Source organism: Leptinotarsa decemlineata, unplaced genomic scaffold, assembly GCF_025532065.1.
Source record: "Leptinotarsa decemlineata unplaced genomic scaffold, Ldec_3_MD MMD2_tig00003736_RagTag_RagTag, whole genome shotgun sequence".
NCBI classification, from domain to species: domain Eukaryota; kingdom Metazoa; phylum Arthropoda; class Insecta; order Coleoptera; family Chrysomelidae; genus Leptinotarsa; species Leptinotarsa decemlineata.
In genome coordinates this window covers 7,030,436-7,056,271 of record NW_027412593.1, presented here as the reverse complement: position 1 = coordinate 7,056,271, position 25,836 = coordinate 7,030,436, and the positions used below count along the sequence as shown (strand labels likewise).

Genomic DNA, 25,836 nt, shown 5'->3' with positions numbered 1-25,836 from the left:
GTCTTACTCCTCCATTCTTTTTCCGAAGAGGACACAGTGAAGGATCAAAAAGTATAGGACAGATTTCTGGAGTAACTCTATCAGTTAAAATGAAGTTACAATTTTATAACAGAAGAAATTTCTGTCCTGAATTTCCAGAGCTGTGACTAATGAGGTCTTGCATGTTGCTAGGGCGGAAAGAATTTAAACCACCAGCAGAACCAGAACGAAAATATTTAATTGTGGAAAGCTTCACGATTTTGCGTGTCATCCTTGCGCAGGGGCCATACTAATCTACTCTGTATCATTCCAATTTCAGTATATGCACCGCCGAAGCGAGTACAATACTAATAGAATATATTTATAGAATACTCTGAAGAATACTTGTTAAATGAAACCCTTGAATCATTCTGCTTCTGAGACATTTTGACAACCACACTCAATGAGTGTGGTTTCATATTACCAAATGGTTAATATGGAAATTTGGCTTCGCAACAGACTGCCTTTGGGAGCCTCGTTTAGCATTAATATTCGTATATTGAATCTTCCATTATGAATTTTTCTCATGAAAATAGTTATTAATATACCAAGGATATTAGATATTTATGCACTGATCTGACAAACAAAAGGCCCAAAGCATTTTCCGGTTGTTTCACTTTCAATGTTACATGGAACGGTACGCTTGTATTTTTTGTTCCACATACCTAGTTATAAAATTTTAATATTGCCTTTTTTCTTATATTTCTACCAAATCGTAATCGTAAGCTTTCTTGTTGACGATTTTTGTTACTTGTTATTTTCAGGAAACAATAAATCGGACCATTCTACGATAGTACTCTTCCAGACTAAATATTTCTCGAAGGATGTTACAGACGTCAGTGAACATCTCGTTATTCCTTCAAATTTCCAACCAGAGAACTTTAATGGTATCGATTTCGTTATTATGAAGACAACAGAAAAAGGTGGGTTAATTTTCTCTGGTGTAGAATAGTCTCACAAGTAATTAATAGACGTCACTAATGTAGCCAGAATGACCACAGATGAGATGGTTAAAGTAATTGGTCTTTTTGGGAAATACTGGTTTTGGCTTTCAACTTCGTCATCTTTATACAAAAAACTTGTGCGTCTCGTGTCTCCGATAAAAGTGATAACTTAAACTAATCTAAGTTAAAGTATTCAATATTGAAATTGTTTAATTTCAGAAAAGCTTAGGTTATTACTTAAAATATCATGTGTATCAATATGATATCGTAGGAAAAGGTTATTTATTAACAAAATCTTTTATTGATCATTTTGTATATGTATCTACATATATTATAGCTACTGCATAAGCTAATTGTTACTTTTCTAGGAATAAATAATGATACTAATAATGTACATAGACAAAATTAGTACCTGTCATCATTTTTAAGCTACGTTTCATACAATAAGAGAGAGAGAGAGAGAGAGAGAGAGAGAATACCATTTCTAGGTAATAATAACTCCATTCTCATTGGTAGACTTGGCTCCAATAGTTCGATATGTTACGATGAGGTGACATATTACTCACGACACTACTCCAGCACGACTGATCAAGTATCTCGTGCCCACGCGAGATACTTCTCCGTCGCGATAAAGTGAGTGTTATGTATTTTCGGATACAGAACAAATACTTTTAGATTAAACTTTCTTACAAAGAATTATCTCACATTACAACTTTATTTTTTATTTGACAGTAAACCGACAGTTCTCCAAACTCGTATTCCAATGTTTTCTCAATACTAAAGGTTTGGTACTTTTCAGCTTACCTTACATGATTATAATATACAACAGTGAGGAGAAAGGGAAGCCAGACATACTGATGCGTTACGTTACAAAGCGGTTTACCCTCCCATAAGAAGTTATCACTTTAAAAATGTGGTAAACTGAAATTATATCAAATGAGGGTATTAATGTCATTACGTATTGTCATCGTGACACGAGTCGATTTAACTCATCTCCAATATAAAGGCGTGATATTATGAATGAATTGAGTGTTATACAGATTGGTGTTTATGAGACGATAAGACAAATTCCTCCTTCCGAAACTCCGAAGTCCGCCATTGAGAATGATAGTGTTCCATGTTAGTGAAATGTTTTATTATTACTTTCGTACATTATATTGTGTAGTGTTTCTATGAATGATGTCCATTTAAGTTCTATAACGGAAGTTTAGAGTACAAACTGAATGGAAAAAAGTGATTTTTCTATAATTCAATGTTCATATGAAAGTAGTTGTTTCGAAAGTATGTTTTCATCAGTGTAATCAATTGTTCACATGAAAGTGTTCTGCATAGCGAAATATTCAAATTGCCAGATATCGGAGTTGGAATGGAGAAAACCTGAAAGTAAGACAACTAGTTTTGATTGAAGATGATAGTCTTCCCACTCTGTAATAGAACCAAGGCAGGATCAAGGATGTGTTCGTTGTTTAAGACATGATGAAAGGATTGTAATTATTACAACTCGATTTGATAAATCAAATTTTCTGATTTGAAAGTTCATTCAGTCTTCTTGAAGTGGTTATGATGTTTGGAACTGCATTTGAAACACTGAAAATTCATGAATAAGCAGTTTTGGTCGAATAATTTCAGTTTGATGTTTATTGTTTGCCGAATAATTTTCCAAATCGGCTAATGGGCTAATTCCATTACATATTTTCAACTGTCTTCAGAGATAATCTTTTGCAGATGTCTCGAATTTTATCGACAGTGGGGAAAGTGCTTTTGATAATGAGGGAGTCTCCCAAAGACTCCCTCATCCTTCTTTTTTGTATCAAGATGGAGTAGTAGAAAGCCAAAAACTTTCTTTCCCAAAAAAGTAATTCACATGTTTATACATTTTTAAAAACATAAATTATTATATCTGCAACTATTATAGGTTTCAGCTGTCCAAAGACCTACCTCTTCCAAATAAAGCCTGAGGTTTGTTAATAGCCATTTTCTGTAGAAAATAAACATTATCAATTTTCATTTTTAGTTAAATTATAATGGAGCAATGGAATTCTGCAATGAACGTTCAATGCAGCTTCTTTCCATCCAAGATGAAAAGGAACAGATGAAGATCGAAGAGGAAATGTTAAAAAGGAGTAAGAAAAAAATAAAGTTTCCAATTGTATTTTCTGTTATTTCATGTGATAATTCGCGTTTGTAATAGTTGGAATTTGTGTCCCAGTAAGAATTTGAATAGTAAGTTCGATATCTTATAGAGAATTATGGAATATAATTGTTGGAGTTTTCGTACCCCGTGTAATGATCCCATACATAAACATAATTAAATGAATGAAGATTCTTTCATCATCACTCAAATATTTATTTTCATAAACATGCATGTATGACATTTTATATAAACTGACCAGCGGCCGTATCTAAGAATTGCTGCATTCAGGATGCTTTGTTGAATGTTTGAAAAAAAAAGAATATTTTATCATGCCACCACAGTGTTGAATGACAGTCAAATAATGTCATCTCAGCTATATATTATTGTGTTGTTTTAGAAGTTTTTATGAATCTAATTCACACTGTAATATCTCAGTAGATACTCGTCCGAAATAAGTGACATTTGAATCAGTGTACTTTTGTAACACAAGTCGAATAATTCCGTCAGCTTAAAAATTGTGAGCTCGGGATTCGATGAAATCGTCGGAGGCGGTTTTTGCCTGTTCCTGATTGTCGAAGGTTTTACCTTTATCGAAGTCCTTGAAAAGATGTAAGTCGGTTGGCGAGAGTTCTGGGCAGTATGGTAGGTGAGCTGCTGCTGTTGACGCAATTTTCTCACGATAGGACTCTGCTGTGATGATTTGGCCCGGTTATAGAAAGTTATAGTGAATCACATCAGCCGCTGACCACCATACAGTAACCGTGGTCTCTTTTTGATTGGTTTTCGCCTTCGAGAAGCACCTGCGTAGCTCATCGATGTCCAACCACTGTCCTGAACATCTGCTATTGTCGTCAAGGATCAGCTTTAAATCACAAGTGACAATCCGTTCCAAAGAAGAACATACTTCGAATTTCTGACGATCGTTCAAATCACGGGGCATCCAATTTTCGAACTTTTCGACCTTTCCAATACGTTTCAAACCATTGAAAACCACATGAGAGCTGACGTCCAGTTCATTCGTCAACCCACATACAATTTGTGATGGGTTAGTCTCTATCAGGGTCTTCAAATCCTTGTCCTGGATTACTGTTGGTCTCCGGAATCTATGTATCGAGTATAAAACTCTCTATCGATCAGAATATATCACGACATAGTAGAATTAATATTTATTGAGACATGGAGACAAACGAACAAACATTTTGAAACAAGCATTTTCTTAATTGTTAAAATCTAATCTATCTATACTAATATAAATGTGAAAGTTTGTGAAGATGGATGTATGTACAGCTACCGCACTGAGTAATGGGCCGGTGGGAGAAATTGTACATACGTACTTAATGTATTGAAGGGGCTTCTCACCGGACATGACTCAGTCCGGCAGCTGTAGGTCCGTCTACTCTTTCACGCCTAAACGTCTGAACGGATTTAAATAAAACTTTTCATAAATACAGCTTATACATCAGGATAACATATAGGCTACAATTTACGAAGGTTTTGTGTAATTTGGGACATAATATAACGATAAGTATTAAGTAAATCGGAAAAATTCTTGCTACCTGAGAGCTATCTTGGCATGCGTTGCCTATGCCGTTGGAGTTACATACCGTACCATAAGATTGTTTATCTTAAACCGTTCTGCATAAAAGTCCACGATATTATATATCTACCTCTTATATGGTAGACACTATATGGAAAATACTGAGCTATGAATACATTTAAATTGAATACTTTTTTTACAATTCACATTTTAAAATATCTGTCAAATTCTTATAAAATTTGACACAATTTTCCTATCAAGTATTTAATATACACACACTTTATCTTTTACATTAAGTAATTTGGAAGAATCGTTTGAAACTAATCACGTTAAGATTAACCTGGCGCAACGCAGTAAGGCACTATGCGTCACGTCTACTATAAGACGACGGCAAAACATGCGCAAGCGCCATCGCCGAGAACGCGACCTGAACGCGGGCAGACGTGTGAGGGTAGACGTCGTTGACGGTTATGTTAGTTTTGCGAATTTCTTAATAGGTAACATAATTTGATTATCGAAGCTATTCATTACTTAGTGCAGTTGGCATATTTTTTCAGTTACTGTATTTTTAAAGTGAATCCTTAGCTGTTGTTTGCTCTTATATTAACGTACAGCCGTAGCTAGTGAACCTAGAATCTTCAAATGCAGGTAGGTTTTTTGTATAGCGTAAATAACCATAAAGAAAGGGTATCAGAAATTTTCACCTCCAAGGGGGAAAAATAGGGGTTCAAAGATTGTATTGAATTACGTCAGTTTTGAATTTGTAAACCTGAAGATTTGGGTTGATAATAAAATATGGTAACTATTTGTTTAAAATGGTCTGTCACGAAACTCAATGTGACAAACCAAATTCTACGCGAAGTCGCGGACAACAACTAGTAATTGATATATTATATTATTACTCTTCGTTAGCAAATAATGCTCTTCATAGTCAAGTCAGTCACTTATAAAATACAAAACAAAAAAATATAAAAATAGAGACAAGTCACATTTCAAAAACAAGAAACTAGAAAACAAGACGAATTATTGATGACTATTACTTGAAATATATTCACTACATTTTCTTTTGAATTAATTTAAAGAATCACAGCTTTTTAATAAAGAAGAAGAAGCCATAGAGAAGTAACATAGTGATAGGGACGTCCTCCCACATTCTGATCTCAACTAGTTTCATGTTTATATGTAACTTCAGATTGTCACAGTTTTAATTAGTTTGATCGCTATATCAATAAGGCTCAATAAATAAAAGGATCGCATTATTCAACCTGAACTTTAATCGACAGAAAAAATATATAAAAAGAATCAGTTGTACAATTTCGAAGTTAGTAACTGTACTATTTCCCATTCCATTAGTTCATCACTCAGCTTGTGTATGACAAAAAAACTGAAATAATAAACTAAGTTAAGGCGTTTTGTGTGTGATGTCAATTGAAATGGAAAAATAAATAAAGATATCATGAACATGAATCAGTGAACAAACAACATTACAAACTGAACTATCGGTCATAACATTCATCATTCACTCACCATATACGTAGAGTAATTGAAAGTCTTATATTTCATTCAATGTTTTGTTCTTAATATGGTCCTTGATGACTGCACTTTTGTAGAATTGCTGTCTATTCTATAGGGTAAGTCCTTGTTCAGAAATATTGCAACAGTACAGAATATGGTGAACAATAATGACAGATGTGAATTAGAACATATGAATGAAAGTTCAAATATACGTATAAAGCTGGTGTAGATCATGAATTCCTAAATTATTTTCATTTATACTTTTAAATTTTTACATTATTTTTTGTGAGAACATGTGCTTTTTCTTTCTGTATCACTACTTCATTTATTTTCGTTTCAATAAATGTTATTGAATAAACATTTGGCATAATATTGTGTACAATATTCAAGCTATGTAAATATGTACTAAATTTGATTAACTCAAATTTTCTTCGATAAGATAATGATTTTCCAATCCGAACTACTCGAATTTCATAACTACAAATTGATACACTGTATCAACTCTTCATCCAAGACACTAATATCTACTATACGAGGTCTGTTGAATAATAATTAAATTGGCATTTTTCTCAAACAATATATTTTCATTCACGATTTCTATTTTGCTCCCTTCAAAGTAGCCCCCCTCGGCGCATAACTTCATGATGATTCTTCTTATTGACCGTACGACCATGTGACATGAACTCCTGATGCACTACACCACGGTAATCGAAGTAAACAGAGAGCAAAACCTTTGATCGACCTTTGCATGCTTTTTTTTGGTCTTGGCACTCTTGGGCTCTTTCCTTGTGACGATTGGACTTTGTTCATAACCATATATCCATTATTCATCACCAATTATGACCCTTTCAAGCAAATCTGGATTGACGTTGACGTCATTCAACAATTGGTGAGCGATACTCATACGATGGTTTTCTTGGTCAAAATTCAGCAATCTTAGAATGAACTTTGCTGTCACATGCTTCATGTCCGAAATGTACGAAAAAATTGCATGAAATGAGCCAACGGATATCCTCAGTAACTTCTCTAATAGTGATTCGACGATTCTCCGTAACAATTTTCCTCACTTTCTCAATATTTTCATCGGTTGTTGATGTGCTGGGGCGTTTAGGGTGAGCGTCGTCATTCACATCTTCCCGACTTTCTGTGTAAAGCCTCTACTAGTTGTAAATACGTTTCTGACTCAGAGTACAATCATCGTATACTGTCAACATTTCAAGTGTTTCTCCATTTTCATACAAAATTTGATGCAAATTCTGTGATCCATTTATTTTCGATAGCAGAAATTCCCCGAATATACAAACAATTAGAACGTTCACCTAATGTTTTGAACATACGTACTTCATTTATTGTATTATCAGATAACAGCTTCACCATTTAGTTACTGATTCATGTTATTCAAACCGTTCGAGTGGCCATTTTCAAGATAGTGTACATCTAGAAATTCAAAATGTCACTTCAGATGAATGGAATATTTTGTGTTTTTTCATTTTATGGATGCATATCTGTATGTCTCCAACAAAAATGTACATGCATGTTTTAAATCAGTGTCATCGATTTTTTTCTAGATATAGACCATTTTTACTGGACCTCTGGATATCTTGCTGACGGTATTTGGTACTGGAATGAAAAAGAAGAGATGTCTTACCAAAACTGGGCTAAAGGACAACCTGATAATAAAAATGGAAACGAATCGTGCCTGGAAATATACATACCATGGAACAAAGCCAGATGGAATGATCAAGATTGCATTGACAAAAACCCTGTAATATGCGAAAGTTTGGATTAGAACATGGAGATGATCAAAATGAATTCGTATGATTTAATATAATCTTGAACTGTTTTTCATTGAATTTATATAAATTGAATCCAAAAAACTTTTCGCTTGAGAAAGATTTTTTTTATGTAAATACCTACTGTTACGTTTATTGATTCAAGAAATATTGCTGAAATTTTCGTCTGAAGTGATTAAAATTATTTACCATTATTTATTTTTCAAGGAATCGACTAGTTGGTATCAGTGAGTGAAATATTGTTCCACACATTCGGCTTCTAATATGTTAAATTAATTTCAGCTGTTTGTTTCGACACAGTATGTCAAAACAGCCGTCAGCATCAAATGTTAGTGTTGTGTAAATTGTGAAGGAAGTGAAATAGTATGACGTCCAACAAACTCACAATATGATAATTCAGTAGAGCCGTCAGTTTCAAATGTATTTCTCATTTTGGAGATTGTTGTTCATTTGGAGAAAGTTTCTCACAAGTAGTTGATATCTTCGAAAGACATGGAGTCTTTGCACTTCTCTTACGACGTTGGAGTTCTCTAACTCTGTTGGAGTTCATTTATGAGACTGTTACTTGTCGAATATGATATTACTAATGAATGAATTTATTGTGTTTAACAAAATCATTGAGGAGTTTCAGTTCATTCGTTTGAATTATCAACTGATTATAGCTACTTATAACAAGGCAGGAATACAGGGGTGCGCAAAAGTCCGGAATAAAATTAATATCTTTTTAACCAGTATTTTAGGGAAAAAACGCTGAAATACGTCAGTTGATTTCACGTTGTATGCATTTTTTGGCACTAAAATGAAATTTTTTTTCAACCCCTTAGCTGCAACCCTCCCCAACTTTTTTTCAATGCAAACCTATGTCGTGTATGGACTCATTGAAAACCTCGTAAAAATGTATTCTGACCATACTCTTAATTTTTTTTGTGGTTACAACGAAACTTAGTGCTATATACGGGTGAATTAATGTAACAGATGCTGAAATTGGCCTCCACCCTCTACTTGGCAGACTCCTAGGCGATGGTAAAACTCGTCTACGGAATTCCGAATTCCACTCTAATTCTGCTTTTTAGATCTTCAATATTAGCCAGCCTATTTTGATAAACCTTGTCTTTCATTTATCCCCCATGAAAATAAACTAATGGCGTTGAGTCTGGGGATCTTGGCGGCCAATCCAGTGTCCTGAAAATATGTCATCGAGATATTCTCTGACATTGATACCAATGTCAGAGAATATCTGGCATTGGTATTGGGGATATCTGGATCTGCTTTATTGGGAAACATAACAGCAAAAGCAGGGACTAATTCAAAGCGTAAAAAGTCTAAGTAGCGTGTAGCTATAAGGTTTCCCTCAAAAAAGTATGGCCCTAATATTCTGTTGTTGATGATGCCTGCCCATACATTTACTTTCTGAGGACGCTGCGTACCAGCTTCGCATATCCAGTGTGGGTTTTCCTGACTCCAGAATCGATAGTTGTGCCTGTTAACTACTCCATGTAAATAAAAAGTAGCTTCGTCCGAAAAGAGTATGTTGAGTGGAAACCCATTATTCTCGTCACATCCTCATTCCTCACAAAATTGCAAACGCCTGTCATAGTCATCTTCCAAGAGCTCTTGGACAAGACATACCTTATATGGGTGGTATTTTTCGGTTTTCAAAAACCTCCCAATCGTACGTCTAGACGCAGGATTGTTTTGGGCTAATGAAACCGTTGACAAATGTGGATCTTCCTGCAGAGATACGGCAATGTCCAATTTTTGATCTTTATCTAAAACATGTGGCCGGCCACTGGGCAAGTCCTTCACTGTACCATGTTCTTCAAATTTGTGTAAGTTCTTACTCACAGTAGCCTGGGAAATGTGATTTTGCATTAAATAAAGTACACACCTCACTTTGACTCCGCATTCTATCTCCACATCCCAACAATATCAAGACTTCGATACGCTGCCTCTCTGACAATACAATTTTTGTTCAGTAAATTAAGAAAGAACACTTTGAAAGTACTCAATTAATAAATTAAACATACATATTTTCAATTTCACCCAGAAATGCCACAATTTTAAAACTGAGTCAAGACGATAGTTCTTATCAAGGCATTCATTTTGGTACAAAAAAATGCAACAACCTTTTTCTCTTTTTGAGGTACACTGGTCAACAATTGCTTGGGATGGAACTAATTTTATGTGTAAGTTATTGGTGAAAAAATAAAATCCACAGAATGTTGATGCTACATTAGGTTATCAGTTTTACATATAAATCAATAAAATTTGTTGTGGTGCCTGGCCCGGTTGGTCTGTTCTTAAGATTTGTAAACTTTTAGAAAGTAGGTACTGGTGATCCTTACCAATTGTTGAGCAATGAACATCACCACTTATTTGTTTTTTGCAACGTTAATCATCCGTAGATAGCACTAATTATGTATTTCCAACTTTTTTGGTTTTAAAAGAGTTTTTTCTCATTTCGTGGTAACCGCATGAGTAAAAAAAATAAAGGGTATGGTCATATTCCATTTTTACGAGCTTTCAAATGAGCCCATGCACGACATAGGCTTGCATTTGAAAAAAAAATTGAGGAGGGTTGCAGCTAAGGGGTTGAAAAAAAATATTTCATTTTATTGCCAAAAAATTCGTTGCTGTGCCGCTGTTTCTGGTTTCAAGAGTGGAAATATAAGGAAAAATGCATGATGGCGCCCCTAGGGTCGAAATACTCCGGAGGTAAAATAGCTCCCCAATCGTATCTCCGGGTGGGGGCTGATTCAAGGGCATCATCCTGCAGAAGTTATTCGAAAACCACTATTTCTGACAGTCAGCAGGATCTTCCTAACATCAGTCCACAGGGAAATAGCATGGTAACTGCAGTTGCTAAGAGACCCACTAGCCACTTTAAAAACGATTTCTGCAACATCAGAGGACTCAACTCAAATATAAACTCAGTGCATCTGCAATCAAATATTCCTCATATTCTTGTACTTACAGAAACCAAAATCAGTGCTTCAACAGACCCCGTCAATTTTCTATATCCTGGTGGCTATGATTTCCTCTCCCGATTCAAACGTAACTCTGGAATATTTTTTTGGCAGAAGCGATCTCTGCTGTCAACGAGAGGATTTGCTGGAACCCCAAAACATTGATGTTATTTGGTTCGCAATAATATCTCAGAAGATCACCAAATTTATATGCTGCGTTTATCGATCACCTAGCGATACACAATATAGGGCACTATTCTTTTCACTTGCAAACACCATTGACTTTCTGCAAATCAATCATCCCAGTGCCGAAATTTCTATATTCGGTGATTTCAATGTCCACAATATCGGATGACTCAACGACGAACAAGGTCGTGAAGCTGAGGCTTTCGCATTAATCAGCGGACGTACTCAGATTATGAATGCTATACCTAACAACCAATCCAGAAATTTACAGTCACCTTAATGTCTTCATTGGGATCTTCTGAACACAAACTCATTTCAGTGTTGAGTGAATTACCGTTTAATATTGGTGAACAATCTAAGCCGCGCAGTTTGGCAGTACAGATCAGCTGAATGGGAGGATCTTCAAGACCATTTCTGAAATTTTCCGTGGTTAGATGTTTGTTTCAGCTTTAAACATTCATCAACTTGTGCTTATAAAATCACGGAAGTTATTCTATCATCTAAGGATGCATATATTCGTTTTTCAATGAAACGTCCTTCAAACGACAAATCATCGTTCAATAAAAATTGCGAGCAATTGCGCCTCCAAATATCTCGCCTACAGGTAGTGGCGCAAAAACCTCAGTGCCGAAAATCGAACTAGGTTTTGTCAATGCTCACGACAGCTGCAAACTTAGGATAAGGGAAAGCAAAGAAGTTCACAGTCAGAGAACTGTTTGCCAATCCCAACGGGTCTAGATCCTTCTGGTCGATAGCTGAAGCCGTAATCAGAACTTTACAAAATCCACAATTCCACCACTGACACAAGTGGATGATTCAATTGCAGCAAGAGCCATAGAAAACGCATATTTACTAGCTGTACAATTTACGTCCCACTCCACAGTCGATTTTCTGGGAAAAGCACCACCCACTATTTCCACACCAGAATCCACAATGCCGGAAATTGCTTTTTGACAGCGTCTAGTCTGGCTAATTTTGCTCAATATCAACAAGGCCCTGATGAAGTGCTCATCATCATACTAAAAAAGTGTCTTACCAGAAAGGGGATTTTCTTTCTTGTTGGAAGATTGCTCGCGTTCAGCCTATTCCCAAAAAGGGCAAAAAAATCTTCCAAATGATTATAGAACAGTCGCTTTGCTATCAGTGATATCAAAAATCATGGAGAAAGTCGTGAACCACCATATCCTCAAATATGTGGAAGGCTTCAACATCTTGAGCGATCATCAATATGTCTTTCGGAAACAAAGAATACATGGGACCTTCTATCGTATGTCACCCATATTTGGAATAACGCAATCGACAAACATGAAGAATCCCAAAGCTGGGCCTTTGACCGTGTTTGGCAAGAGGGTTTGCTGGCCAAACTTCGATAATATGGCTTGTCAGATCGTTTTTGTATATTCTCTTCGGCTTCCTGAGAGAACGTTATCTGCAAGTGGCTGTCGATGGATATCTCTCGAATACTTTCACCAACAACTCTGGTGTTTCCAAGGGATCCATATTGTCTCCAACCCTCTCTTTATTGTATATCAACGACTTATTGAAAAAAACCAAGAATCCAATATATTTCTTTGCTGAAGACAGCACACTTGTCTCGTTATTCCATTTGGATTCTAGGACATCGGCTACGGAGGTACAGCTTCACTGGCAGCAGGAGGTTGCATATGTTAATGGGGATCGGTCGGTCGGTGGCCAGGCGGTTCGACGCAGGTGCTTTGTTCACTCACTCAAATTGACTGCCGTGTTGATCGGTGGTTCAAGCCCTAGTCTGAATTATCGATTTGCATTTGCTATCATCCAACCCGTGTTAGGAATCACACGTTAAGAGATAAGACCTCGTTAATCCTTAGCTATCACATGTTTCGACTCCTGAGGGTTGTCGTTTGTAAGGGAGCAACAGCTGGTTAACAGAAAAACAGATTTTGAACAGATTCAAACAGATCTAGAAGTGATTTCGAATTGGGGTGAAAGTCACCACGTTCAATTTAATGCCACAAAAACCCAGGCATCGGTTTCCTCCAAAAATATAAATGTCTCCGAACCGGATATAATGATGTCAGGTCAGACAATCCCGCTTTCTGTCATCAACTTTTGATGCTTTATAAAGCTTTGAAGTATTGTTCTTATGTATGGAGCTCTGTCCCCCAAGCATACTCTGAAGTTGCTGGACTCCATCCAGAAAAGAGCCATCCGCCTGATTGGAGACGCGAACATCACGTGCAACCTTGATAGCATGGAACATCGAAGAAAGGTTGGAGATTGGTCTCTCTTTTATAGATACTCTCACGTGAAGTGTTCAAGTGACTTGTCACATTTGATTCCACCAAGAGCGGTACATATTAGAAATTCGCAACGGACTGTGGCTGCTTATCGTTTTGAGGTTCAAATCAGTACATGTCGAACTTTACTGTTGAAGAACTCTTTCACCTGGAGAGTTGCGTTTATGTGAAATAAACTTCCTGAGAACGTTTTTCCAAATGGATTTAATCTCCAGCGATTCAAATTTAATGTAAATCGCTACTTTCGCACAGGCACCGCTCGCTCTGAGAGTGCCTTAAGGATTTTCCTGTAGTGTTTGTGTTTTGTCCTTGAAAAAAAAACTCAATCGACCGAAGTGTTAGTCGGTGATATGAGCCGCAGGCTGTTTTTTTATTCGTAGGGGTGCAACAGTTGGTTAGCGAAAAAACATATTTTAAATATGTTTTAAACATATTCTTCATCTCAAACCAGTTATCGATGAGGAACTTAACGTTTTTCGCATGGATTATTTCCTCCAAACTATGATGAAAAATTTGTAGGCTGAGCCATCAAAATAAAGTTTTACAGCGATGAAACCGGGCCAATTATATGTTACTATTTTGACAGTAACCTCTAAAGTAAGCATGTTTGCATTGTTTACTGACAAAAAACTGTGAACTTTGTATATGAAAAATTTCTGTAGTATATTTAGTATCAGCATTGAACCCGGGGGCGGTCGCTAATTCAAGATATAATTATGAGTTCCATTTTATAACTATATGTATCTGCAGATTGTCATAGTTTTCATTAGCTCAATCGCTACATGATTTCTTATATAAAAGGAGGCTCAAGAAAATAAAGGTTCGCATTATTTTCTGACTATTGGGATTTTTCTATATAATATTGTTCACGTATTTGAAGTACTCAGAAAACAATTCTAATTGTCAAGTGAGTATTTCACTGTCGAATTCCTTGTGCAGTAAATCATTTGAAGTGCTGGAGAATTCCAATTGACTTACATGTTGCTACTAGGAAATCTTAGATGTAACTAAATCCAAGATAACCAGTTTTGGGTACACGAGCAAGGAGGAGACTAATATAAACTTTCTCAAAAGAAAAATTTTCAGGAAAAGATCAACGGCTGACTTCAAGACATGCTTTCAGGGAGATAGTAAACAAAAAAGTTATAAACGTGATTAAAGTATGTGTAGTTCGCACCATGTTGAATGTAAAATTACTGAGCTAAATGATTTATGTTAAAAAAACTATTGAAATCTGTTATTCCATCAACCAGCTGTCGTTCTTCTACGAACAACAACTCTCATAAGTGGAAACTTATTGAACTGACGATTGAAGAGGTCTTGAATTTTAACGTACGATTGTTAGTAACGGAAATAATTTATGTGGAATAGTTAAACGTAAATTGAATGTCAAATTGAGTGGATAATGACATTCCATTCATAATGATTTGCAGTGCAACAAACAAATTGAAAAGCATTATATTATTATTATCAGTGTTCGACTGATCATCAGATGACAAAAATCAGGATATAAACTATTATGAGAATACTTATTTAACGCTAGAAAAAATAGTTCGAAAACGCCGTATCAATAGTAAGAATTTCTACGATGGTGATGATACATAACAGTTTGCTGAAAAGTTCGTAGGCTAACATAGAAAAAAAATTCATCAAATTTGATTCAATTACTCACAATAGTTGCCTTCTAGGCCGATATAATAATTATAGGGGTCATAAAATTTTTCGATATCATTTTCATAATACGATTTGTCTTGCCTCAAAGTAGTCTTCAGTTTCGACAATTACTTTTTCGTCGGCGCTGAATTTCTGTAAAAAGCTTTCCCTTGAGGTCTGAGAACAGGAAAAACTCGCTGGAGGTCAGATCTGAAGAATACGGTGGATGCAGAAGCAATTCGAAGCCCAATTCATACAATTTCGTAATTGTTCTCATTGATTTGTGTCACGGTATCTTCATGGAACGACACTCCTTTTTCTTCAGATAGGGCTGTTTTTTTCGCGATTTCGCTCTTCAAACGCTTCAATAACATTATGTAATAGTCGCGGTTGATGGTTTTTCGTTTTCCCGTTTTCAAAAAGGGCGATGAGTATTATACCATTCGCTTCCGAAAATACTGATACCATAACCTTACCAGCCGCCTGTTGCGTCTTTGCACGCTTTGGAGTCGGTTTACCATGTGCAGTCTACTCAGATGACGATCGTATTGATTCTGGCGTGGAATGACGGAGCCATGTTTCATTAATTGTCATATATCGACGCATAAATTGAGGTTTTTATGATGGAACAGCTTCAAACACTGCTCAGAATCATCAATTCGGTGTTGTTTTTGGTTAATTGTGGGCTCGCGCGGCACCCTCTTTGAACAGAGCTTTCGCATACCTAAATATTCATGCATAAATATTCAAAATATTCTATCTCACAAACTGGTAGTCCGACAGCTGTGAAACAAACTTGTTGTTTCCTTGTCTTTTGAAGGTTTGTGTTGACTAAAAATCACATGGTTCAAATATTACTAGCGTCAGTGGCTGGCAAAAAGAATATAATGCCCCAATTTTTTGAAAAAAAAGGAAAGGGAAACTATAGATATTTTTATTTCACAGAATTAGCAAAATCTCATGCATTATTGAACAAAACGCAATTACTTTTTGTGAGATATAGTGAAGAAATAACAGTATATTTTCATTAAAAAGAATAAATCAGCTGATTTCAATATTGAATTTCGATTATTGTGATCTACACTGATGCTGCGGTTTCACAGTCAAATCTGTCACAAATGAAATTGAATCTGATATCACAGGGCCTATCATTCCATTTTAGGCGATCTCCTATCACCCACAATTGTAAACACTTCTCATTCACATCAGAAGGCTGCCCATTCGACCATTTGGTGTAGTTGACGGGTTCTCCATAGGGTAGCCATAGAAAGTTGAATCCATCAACTAACCGAGTATCAGCTGTCCAGTATTCGGTTCCTTTGCCTAAAATCATTGAAAATCATTCAGAGTTCAAGCATTGAAATATTTCTGTATAAGGAGTGAGTGAAATATCTTTTTTGGTATTGATTCAGTACAGTCGCCAAAGATACACGTTTGATAAATTGATGGATGCAGCCGTTACTACGTGGTAGAAGATCATCATGAAAAATGAGAAATGAAACTTTCTATGTTTTTTCACTACTTTTATTCGTAACTCATGTTGTTACTGCAGTTTTATCCTATAAAGACATTCTCGAATAATTACATTAAATTGTTTGAAAATGTCCTCATACGACCATAAAAGTGGTGAAAAAACAGAAAGTTTTATTTCTCACTTTTCATGGTACACATTTGAGTCAGAAAACTGAGCAAAGTTGGTGTTGGAATTAGATATATGCTAAATGGTCTCCTTTCAATTGATTGATGGATGTAGCCGTTACTACGTGGTTGCAGATCACCATGAAAAAAGAGAAGTAACGTTACTGCAGTTTCACCCTCGAAGGACATTTTCAAATGAATACAATAAATACAACTTTCGGTACTTTTTGTTGAAATAGAAAAGGAGGTGTGGTGATATTTTGTATGGAAAGTATTTCAATTCTCTATACAACGACTTTCATTTTAAATTTTGACAACCGCTTGCGGAGTTATTTGGGACTATTTTTGGGACAGATTTTTTGAAATAAATGTTTATTATTATTTATCTTATAGATAAAAAATCAATTGAGCAAATGATCAAAATTTCCTCCTTGAACTTCCATATAGTGAAACAGTATATTCTCGAACTCCTTTCTAACATTTTGGAAAGTTTCTGGGGAAATACTAGCACATTTTCCGGCAATTCTGTCTCTGAGTTACCGTATTGCCCAGAAAGTGTAGCATAAACTTTCCATCTGATATAACACCGAAGAAAAAAATTGTGAGGCGTCACATCTGGTGAACGAGCAGGCCCTTCTAACGGAACGTCTCTTACAATCCACATGCCTCGGTATGTCTGATCCAAAAAACACCTACAGGGCTAAAAACATGTGGTGCGCATCTGGTCGAAAGACAACTATATTCTCGAATTCATCTTGATTTTGGTCAAATCACAGAAATGTTGCATATTTCGAAAGTCATTCAAACAGTGTGCTGAAATCGAAAACATAATGAGGCGTTTTCAAAATATACGAAAAAAAATCAAAACTGTAAATTTTTTTAATTTGAAAGGGTTATATTTTTAGGAGTGACTAATTTTTTTGGAAAGAAAGTTTTTGGCTTTCTACTACTGCATCTTGATATAGAAAAATGTGGGAACCTTCCAAAGAAAGGAAGGAAGTAATCAATTGTAAAAAGAAGTAACTGTATACATAGATGTGTAGATCATGTAAATGATTGGTACTGAAGAGCAAGTGTCTTACGGCGAAACATCGATGTCTACCAGTGAGCATGACAGTGTTCCATGTTAGTGAAATTTCAATTATAATTTATTATATAGTGTAGAAACCCTGTGAATGATATCTGATTTAATTTCATAACGAATGTTTGGAATACAAACTGAGTAGAAAAAAGTGTTTTCTTTATAATTCAGTGTTCATATAAAAGTATTTGTTCCGAAATAATCTTTCGTGTAATTCATTGTTTATATGAAAGTAACTGTTTCAGAAATGCTTTTTCTTCCAGATTCATGTCTGATAGTTACTTCTTTGCATGATCTACACATCTATGTATAGAGTTACTTCTTTTTAAAATTGATTACTTGCTTCCTTTCTTTGGAAGATTCACAGATTTTTCTATATCAAGATGGAGTAGTAGAAAGCCAAAAACTGTCGATTTTTGTTTTGTTCCCTTTTTTTAAATATAAAAAATACCCAGAAGTATCCAAAGAAGTCAACAAATTCAGTTTCTCCCGCGAATGATTTTCATCCAACATTAACAATATCTGTTACTTACTGGCTTCTCTGATATATTTATAAATTCTCTCGTTTTCTTCCTCAAAACGTATTGACAAAAGATTCATGTGAATTTGTCTACAAAACGTGAGAGCTTCGAGATATGTTGCCTGAAACGAGTGATTTTCAATAACTTTTCTAGCAAGTATAAGTATAATTAGTTTTCACTTACGTAGAAGTTTGTACCCATATAATAGCTTTTTTCTCCATAGCGATGGAGAGGTATGACAGATGATTGTTGGTTTTCGAAAATCTTTTCCCAGCCATTATCTGTAACATGACAATCAATGTAAGAATTGAGTGTTTTTCAAAATTTTTATGGAATTGTATATGATTGCACAGAGTGTGCCAAATTGGACACTTCCAAAGGAAAACTCCTGTTTTCAAACGAGATAGATGAAAATTAATGGCAATGTCTGAGGGTCAAATTTTATAACAAACTCAATGGTGAAACCTGCATATTGATATCTATCATCGTTTTTGAGTTACAACATGTTTTACGAAAAAGTGCATTTATAAAAAGTTGCTGTAACTTTTATTCTGTCAAAAATTAACTTTTACAAAACGGTTTTTTGTGTAGCATTCAATTTTTTTTAAATGAGATATAAATATGTATTGACGAAAAACTGCTTTTTTCGAAAAGATACCCTGTATATTCCTGCAAATTTCCTGCAATTAAAATCACCTTTCCAAAAATGTAGCTCACTTGATGTTTTGCTAGAGTTATTTTCTGCGATAAAAGAGAAAGAAATAGTTCAGTAGTAGCTATCAAACGTTGAGAATGCTTTTCACAGCAGTAATTGAAAGACATAGTTTCAATAAAACTGATAACAATTTATAGAATAATAGTATAGTATAATAATAATGATAAAGAATAAACAATGAAATATATTTTTTAGAGAAGGTATTTGAAATGTCTGCTAGCTTCTCCTACACACAGGCGACACCTTTTCTGAACGTTTTTTTTCGAATTAATTGTTTCAATAGGAGTGAGAGACAAAAATTTGCATCACTGCCGCTTTCAATTCGTATCTAGAATTGGTAGGCAATTTACAAATGAGATTTTCCAACCTTCCCCAGAGGTTACAATCCAAAGGTATCAGGTCCGGTGACTTGGCCGGCTAACAGTTGGATTCTTGGTTACTGAAATTTGCAGCCGAAAAACTTGTGACAAATGCAGTGTTGTGAGATAAAGCTCAGTCTTGTTGAAAATATATTTTTTTGAGCTCCATTAGTGGCAATTCATCAACAAGGGGTTCAATAGTTTGTCTTAAAATGTCTGAATACCTCTGAGATATGAGAGTACCATTATAAATGAACAGGCCGATAACTCTACCCCTGACAACACCTCACCACACACTAAATCCAAATCTTCCTTGACTTCTCTACTCCACAACAGAATGAGGATTATGTTGTGCCCAAGTATAATAATTGTTAATTATTGTAGCGGTTGAAAATGCCGGCACTGCTCACATGAACTTCGTCTGTCCCAATACAATTAAATGAAAAATAACACTTCTGGTTACAACTTGCCAGGACCCAGTTCAAAATCTCCTAGTCTGAGTTGTTGAACGTTAATTTTTTTGGATCATTTTCAACAGCTCCTAAAACGACAATTTCTCCTAACTCCTTATCTCTATTTGATTCATATAATTTTGGTATTTTTTTACAAATTGACCACCATCAATTAGATTTTGTCTCAATGTGAGAAAATGTCTCTAAAAGTTTGTCCTCCCTCTGGATACCTCTCGTGATACAATAATTGAAGAGCGTCTTTACTGCTCAAATCAAAATTTAACAGCTACCAGTAAAGATTTGCATTTTGTTTCATTGCTGCATCGTCCAAAGTCTACTTGATCAAAGTATCCGTTTCAAAGTCTTATGAAAAAAATAGATGATAGATATCGATATGCGGTTTTCACCTTTGACATTGTCATTAAATTTGACCTTCAGACACAGCCATCAGTGTTCATCTATCTAATTTGAAAACAGAAGTTTCCCCACTTTGTACAACAGAAGGCCCTGAAAGCCTGAGAATCGAATTTTCTGATACCAGATACCAAAAGCTGAAGATGAGCAGCTATCTATGAAGCTTCTAAATTCAATTGATATAATTAGTAATTAGATAACGACACTTTCATCTAATTACCACTAGTTAATTTTATTTATATATAATATGAAATTTGAAAACTCGGTTATATCGGGAGTTTTTAGGTGAGATGTAAGGAGAGGTTTTCAAACGAACCAGGGTGACAACTTTAAAATTCAACATTGAAGATTATAGTGGTTGTTAAACTCATAAATTCAAGAGTGGAGACCTACATAAATCGAGTTGCTCGTTTAGGGGTACCTATTTCTGGTTTTTAATTCATTTGGTAATTTCCATGGCTTCCAACATATTTTTTAATATTTTTATTGGAAAAATGTTGATTATTGAAGTGAAAAGTGTCAAAGAAGGAGGAATAAGGTGTAAAGGTGACCTAGTGAATAAATACTTGTGTTTGTAAATAGTTTATTTTGTGAAAAAGAAGGCTGAAAAGTCGCCCTTTTCTCAACTTTGAAGGGCTGTAACTTTGTAAAAAAGGGAGAGCGCCTCTTTTTTTTTCGGATTCGTAATCTACGCATCGAAATAGGTAAGTACACTCAAACATTTTTTCAAAATCGCCGGGTGCCCTCATAACGGAAATTTACCCTAGAAGTTTTTTTACGTGAATGATATAATTATATATTAGTAATATTTCTCGGAGAGTAGTGGTAAAATGAAATGATATAACAATTTGAATTTATTTCTAGGTTACAATGATTATCACTATTTCTGAAGCATGCCGAAAAAAAAAGAACTGAAAGATATGCAAATAGATAGATAGATATTAAAGGTATGGGCCAAGAGCTATACATCAAAGTACCGGACACAAAAACTAAAACCGAAATGTCATTTATTGTTTTTGTCAATTTCTATAATATATTCGTAAAAAATACATGAACCTAAGACCATAAAATGTTGACAGCTACCAAATTTTTTCAATCATCAAAATGGGAAATTCACTCGTTAGGTTGTTGGACTGTTAGGTTGTTGGGTGACCAACCAAACAATAATTGCCAAACTTTTACATTTGTAAAATTCAGAAACATATACTGAACACTGCTTCAGAAGATCACCCAAAACCATCCTAGTTGATGGTGGGGTGATCTAATGGCATTAAAGCGCTGGCTGGAAAAGTAAGACCGTGGCCAGAAGTTATGTAGATCATTTTATGGTATCCATGACAAACACATCAAATCTACTCATACATAGTGTTGAAAACATTTGTTTCCCACTGTTCCGAATTCTAAACAAAACGGAATAAGACCGTCTTCCTCCCACATCGACGGCGAAATATCATTAGATAATTGTAATAATGTAACTATACTATAAATGTACATAATTATAACAAAAATGAACTTTAATAAAGTAATTTGTCACCAATTTTTAAATCATTCAATTGGGTTCTGCTGACTGACGCAATGAGTTGATTACCCAAAGCCATAATCTCAAACAAATATATTGTACCGTTTCTACCGTATAGTAGGCACCTCGAGGATAAGGCAAATTACGTCCATTCGCGAATTAAAGTTGTTACTCCTGAAATAAATCTATTATAGTTTCCTAAACAAAATCTGATCTGAAAAACTAACCTTTGGTTTGAGATTACTTGAAATGAATATTACTAGAGTTTTTTCCCAACATCAAATCGTTATTTTTAACACCTCGACACGTGTTTCGATCACCAAGTGATCATCTTCAAAGAGGAAGATTAAAACTAAACTAAAACTAAAACAGTTTTAATCTTCCTCTTTGATTAAAACTAAACTGAAACTGAAAAAGTTTCAATCTTCCTCTTTGAAGATGATCACTTGGTGATCGAAATACATGTCGAGGTTTACAAATAACGATTTGGTGTTTAGTAATATTCATTACTACACCAAAGGTTCCAAACAATGCATCATAATTACTTGAAATCATTACAACAAATGTCATTCATGTTTTTCATTTCTTGATTCTTGCTTTATCAATATTGATAAAATGGAGGCCAAAAGATTTCTATAATATTTGAACAAATTCAGTTTATTTGTTCATATCGGATTAGTTAGATTATTTTGAAGCAGCTCAAAAATTTCTCAATAATTGAATACTTTTGATTGATCAATTCACGTTTGGATAATTTGAAGGAGACTACGTGAACAATTATTAAAATATATTCAGTTAGTCAAGCAACACTACAGAATATTTGCAAAGAAATATATCAATCGAATCAATTCTGGTTTGATTTTTGATAATATGCCGGATGGAAGAAGCTTCATTTTGATTTTTGTATTTGGTATATAAGATGAAAAAAATGCAAAACATTTTTGCAAACCAAAAATTGTTCCAATATTTTTCGTTATATGTTCTTGATAATTGAATATTTTCATCCACCACTACATTTCGAAAACATCAATACTCACTTTCACGAGATGCTACTTCAAAACTACCTATTGCCAAAATAAAACAAACTGTAGTTAACAATGGAGCAAAATATTGGGAAATGAAATGCATTTCAGAGCACTGTGTCGTATGAAATGATAATTCGAATTTATATCGAGTGGTCCAACGAAAAGTATGCACCTTGCTTTTCTCCTTTTTTTGTAACTTAACGCAAAAATGCTCGGACAGGTCAATTTTGCTTTTGAGGGGGACACATTTTAGATGTATTTTTCTACCTTCAACCCCCTAGCGAGGGTGAGTAACAACCCTAAAATTTCAAATGGAAAGGGCACAAAATTCTCTTTTTAATGATACCTAATTTGTTGTATTTACTTGAATAGTTATATCACTACTACATTCCTCAATTTCTCTCGTGCGTTTTTTGGTTCAATTAACAACAACAGATAAGTGTACAAACATAATTTAGGCAAACGTTCATTGATTCAGTTCGGTTGCTTTTGAAATTATTTCAACTTTACTGTAAAAATGGTTTATTCCATTCCTGAACGAGTTGAAATTGTTGAACTTTATTATCAACATAATAGTTGTGCAAGACTTACTGCTCGCCTCTTTGATAACAGTCATCCCGGAAAAAATGTGAATGATTCGTACGTTGCCATGTTAGTCCAAAAGTTTGTCGATAATGTGTCTGTAATGTGAAACACCAGCCACGGAAACCGATCAGAAATGAAGCAGTGGAAGTCGCTGTTTTGAGACATGTTGAATTGGATCATACTCAATGTACCCGTCAGCTTGCTGCAGCCTCAGGTGTCTCCCGTTCGTCCATAATACGGATATTAAAAGCCTATAAATTTCATCCGTACAAAATTGAATTAGTACAGGAACTCAATGAAGATGATCCTGATGAGAGGCCGCAATTTTGTGAACAACTGAGCCAGCTACTAATTGATGATCCGCACCTATCATTCAACACATGCTTTTCCATGAGAGTACATTTTTTTTAATGGAGCTGTGAATAGGCATAATTAATTGCCGTTACTGGGATGATAGTAATCCACACTTATTCCGAGAGGTTCATACCCAGTACCCTCAAAAAATCAATGTCAGGTGTGGCATATTAGTTAGTCATATCGTAGGGCCACTATTCAATCCTGGGAATTTAACTGGTGAGGTCTACCTGAACATGCTTGAAGATACAATTGATCCTCTCATAACAGAAATAATTGAAAATAACCATAATCATAATGATGATCTGCTTCATTTCCAGCAGACGGTGGATTGGAAGGAGAGGCCCCATCGAATGGCCTGCCAGGTCACCTGATTTATTGCCTTAAGACTTTTTCCTTTGGGGACATTTGAAAAATAAATGTTTTGCTACGCAGCCCGATTCCATAGAAGATCTTCGCCAACGAATTACACCTGATATGCTTCAGAATGTTAACAATAGATTTGAACAAAATCTGTATCATTATATGTAAGCAAATGGGTCACATTTTCAGCACTTGCTGAAGTAGGATTCTACTAAGTCAATTAGACATTTCAAAGTACTGGGTTGTAGTTGTTTTTCTTCATAATACCTACATGTTTGAGTGAAATACAACAAATTAGGTATCATTGGAAAGATAATTTTGTGCCCTTTCAAATGATGTATCAATCGATCCCACTTTCCATTTGAAATTTCAGGGTTGTTACTCATCCTCGCTAGGGGGTTGAAGGCACAGGTAGAAAAATACATCTGAAATGTGTCCCCCTCAAAAGCAAAATTGACCTGTCCGAGAATTTTTGCGTTAAGTTACAAAAAAAGGAGAAGAGCAAGGTGCATACTTTTCGTTGGACCATTCTGTATACTCCTACTGCTTGGTGCACCCACAGCTTTGAAACGGAATGATAAGTGAAACGGTGTTTAAGTGGGAGTTATCATAGAAATACATTTTTTTAATACTCAGAAACACAACAGCCTTTTAAGCTTGATAATTATCGTTATTCGAATAAAAACTTGATCGCTTGTCTAAATAATGAAACACTTGAAAACAAATTCAACTTGAATTCAGCAGATAATTTCAAGAAATGCATTGAAAGTAATTCTGTAAAGCATGGAGAGGCAAACGTGCCGATTCTATATATTTTCAATATTGAATATTGTGTCGTTGTGTAAAAAAAGAATCTGTTTTAAAATCTGTATTTCCGTTAATCAGCTGTCGCCACCATACGAACGACAACTCTCAGAAATTGAGGAACTTGTGCGAGCTGAGGACTAACGAGGTCTTACCTTTTAACGTGTGATTCCTAACACGGTTGCAGAATCATCCCCGCTTCAACCAGATACATTCTCTTGAGAAAAATGTCTGATCAAGGCGGGAATCGAAACCACGATCTGCCGATCGTCAATCGTCCGATGTGAAAATATCTATCATCATTCTGATCTCTGAGACATTTGAATCTGAACAAATTAGTGGTTTATACAACTTACTCTCTTTTTTCAACACTTAATACAAAAAAAAAATAATGATAGGCAGACACGAGAAAATATAAATGATGTTTCAGTGAAGTAGAAGAAATTTGAGAAAAAGTATCGTGGAATCTTCCCCAATCCCAAAATTTTTCAAAATAAACACGAGGATCGAGCGATACCTCATTGGAAAAAGCCTTCGATTTTCTATCAACCGCTGCTTCACTTTTGGAAACAGTTCCATTCAATTACTCAAAAAGTCACCGTACTAAGTAAGTGTCTATACTGTTTTTCCTGTAGTTTGCACTTCATGCAATTTTGCCTTCGTTTTTTTTGTGACACGGTGTATCATCATAATGGAAAAACACTTTCATTTTCTTCTGATGAGAACATTTTTTCGCAATTTCGTCCTTCAAACGCCCCAATTACGCTATGGAATAGTAGCTGTTGATGATTTTTCTCTTCTCAAGATGGTCTATGGATATTTTAATATGCGCATTTCAAAAAACACGGATACCATAACCTTACCAGCCGACTGTTGCGCTTTTGAAGTCGAGCAATTTTCTTCCTTGCATTGAGCTTAATTTCCACTAAAATTCACCCCAATAGTGCAATTTAATTGAATATTCATCTCACTTCTCTGTAT

General features: G+C 35.2%; 2 protein-coding genes and 1 non-coding gene across 3 annotated transcripts in view; 1 reads left to right on the top strand and 2 right to left on the bottom strand.

Moving 5' to 3' along the window:
* The window catches only part of LOC111504682 (uncharacterized), an 84,289-nt gene extending 76,154 nt beyond the window's left edge, over positions 1 to 8,135 (top strand). The window contains exons 7-10 of the mRNA XM_074178373.1: positions 783 to 941; positions 2,878 to 2,921; positions 2,977 to 3,085; positions 7,717 to 8,135. Coding sequence (XP_074034474.1) covers positions 783 to 941; positions 2,878 to 2,921; positions 2,977 to 3,085; positions 7,717 to 7,937 — 533 coding nt within the window. The 3' untranslated portion in view covers positions 7,938 to 8,135. The remainder of the gene's footprint in view (positions 1 to 782; positions 942 to 2,877; positions 2,922 to 2,976; positions 3,086 to 7,716) is intronic.
* On the bottom strand, positions 216 to 322 carry LOC111504684 (U6 spliceosomal RNA). The gene has a single exon (XR_002722038.2). It is a non-coding gene; the product is annotated as a U6 spliceosomal RNA (small nuclear RNA).
* A 7,853-nt stretch (positions 8,136 to 15,988) lies between the features above and the next one.
* Positions 15,989 to 18,542, bottom strand: LOC141483540 (C-type lectin mosGCTL-1-like). The gene is made up of 3 exons (XM_074178212.1): positions 18,449 to 18,542; positions 18,278 to 18,386; positions 15,989 to 16,348 (listed from the first exon to the last, which is right to left on the bottom strand). The coding sequence occupies exons 1-3, from the start codon at positions 18,464 to 18,466 to the stop codon at positions 16,104 to 16,106; spliced, it is 372 nt and encodes a 123-aa protein (XP_074034313.1). The 5' UTR covers positions 18,467 to 18,542; the 3' UTR covers positions 15,989 to 16,103.
* Positions 18,543 to 25,836: the final 7,294 nt, after the last annotated feature.

Excerpts from the sequence above, each read along its gene's own strand:
- LOC141483540 (XM_074178212.1), bottom strand. Across the intron at positions 16,349-18,277 it reads TAAATATATCAGAGAAGCCA|GCAAAGGAACCGAATACTGG; the intron begins GTAAGTAACAGA and ends CAATGATTTTAG.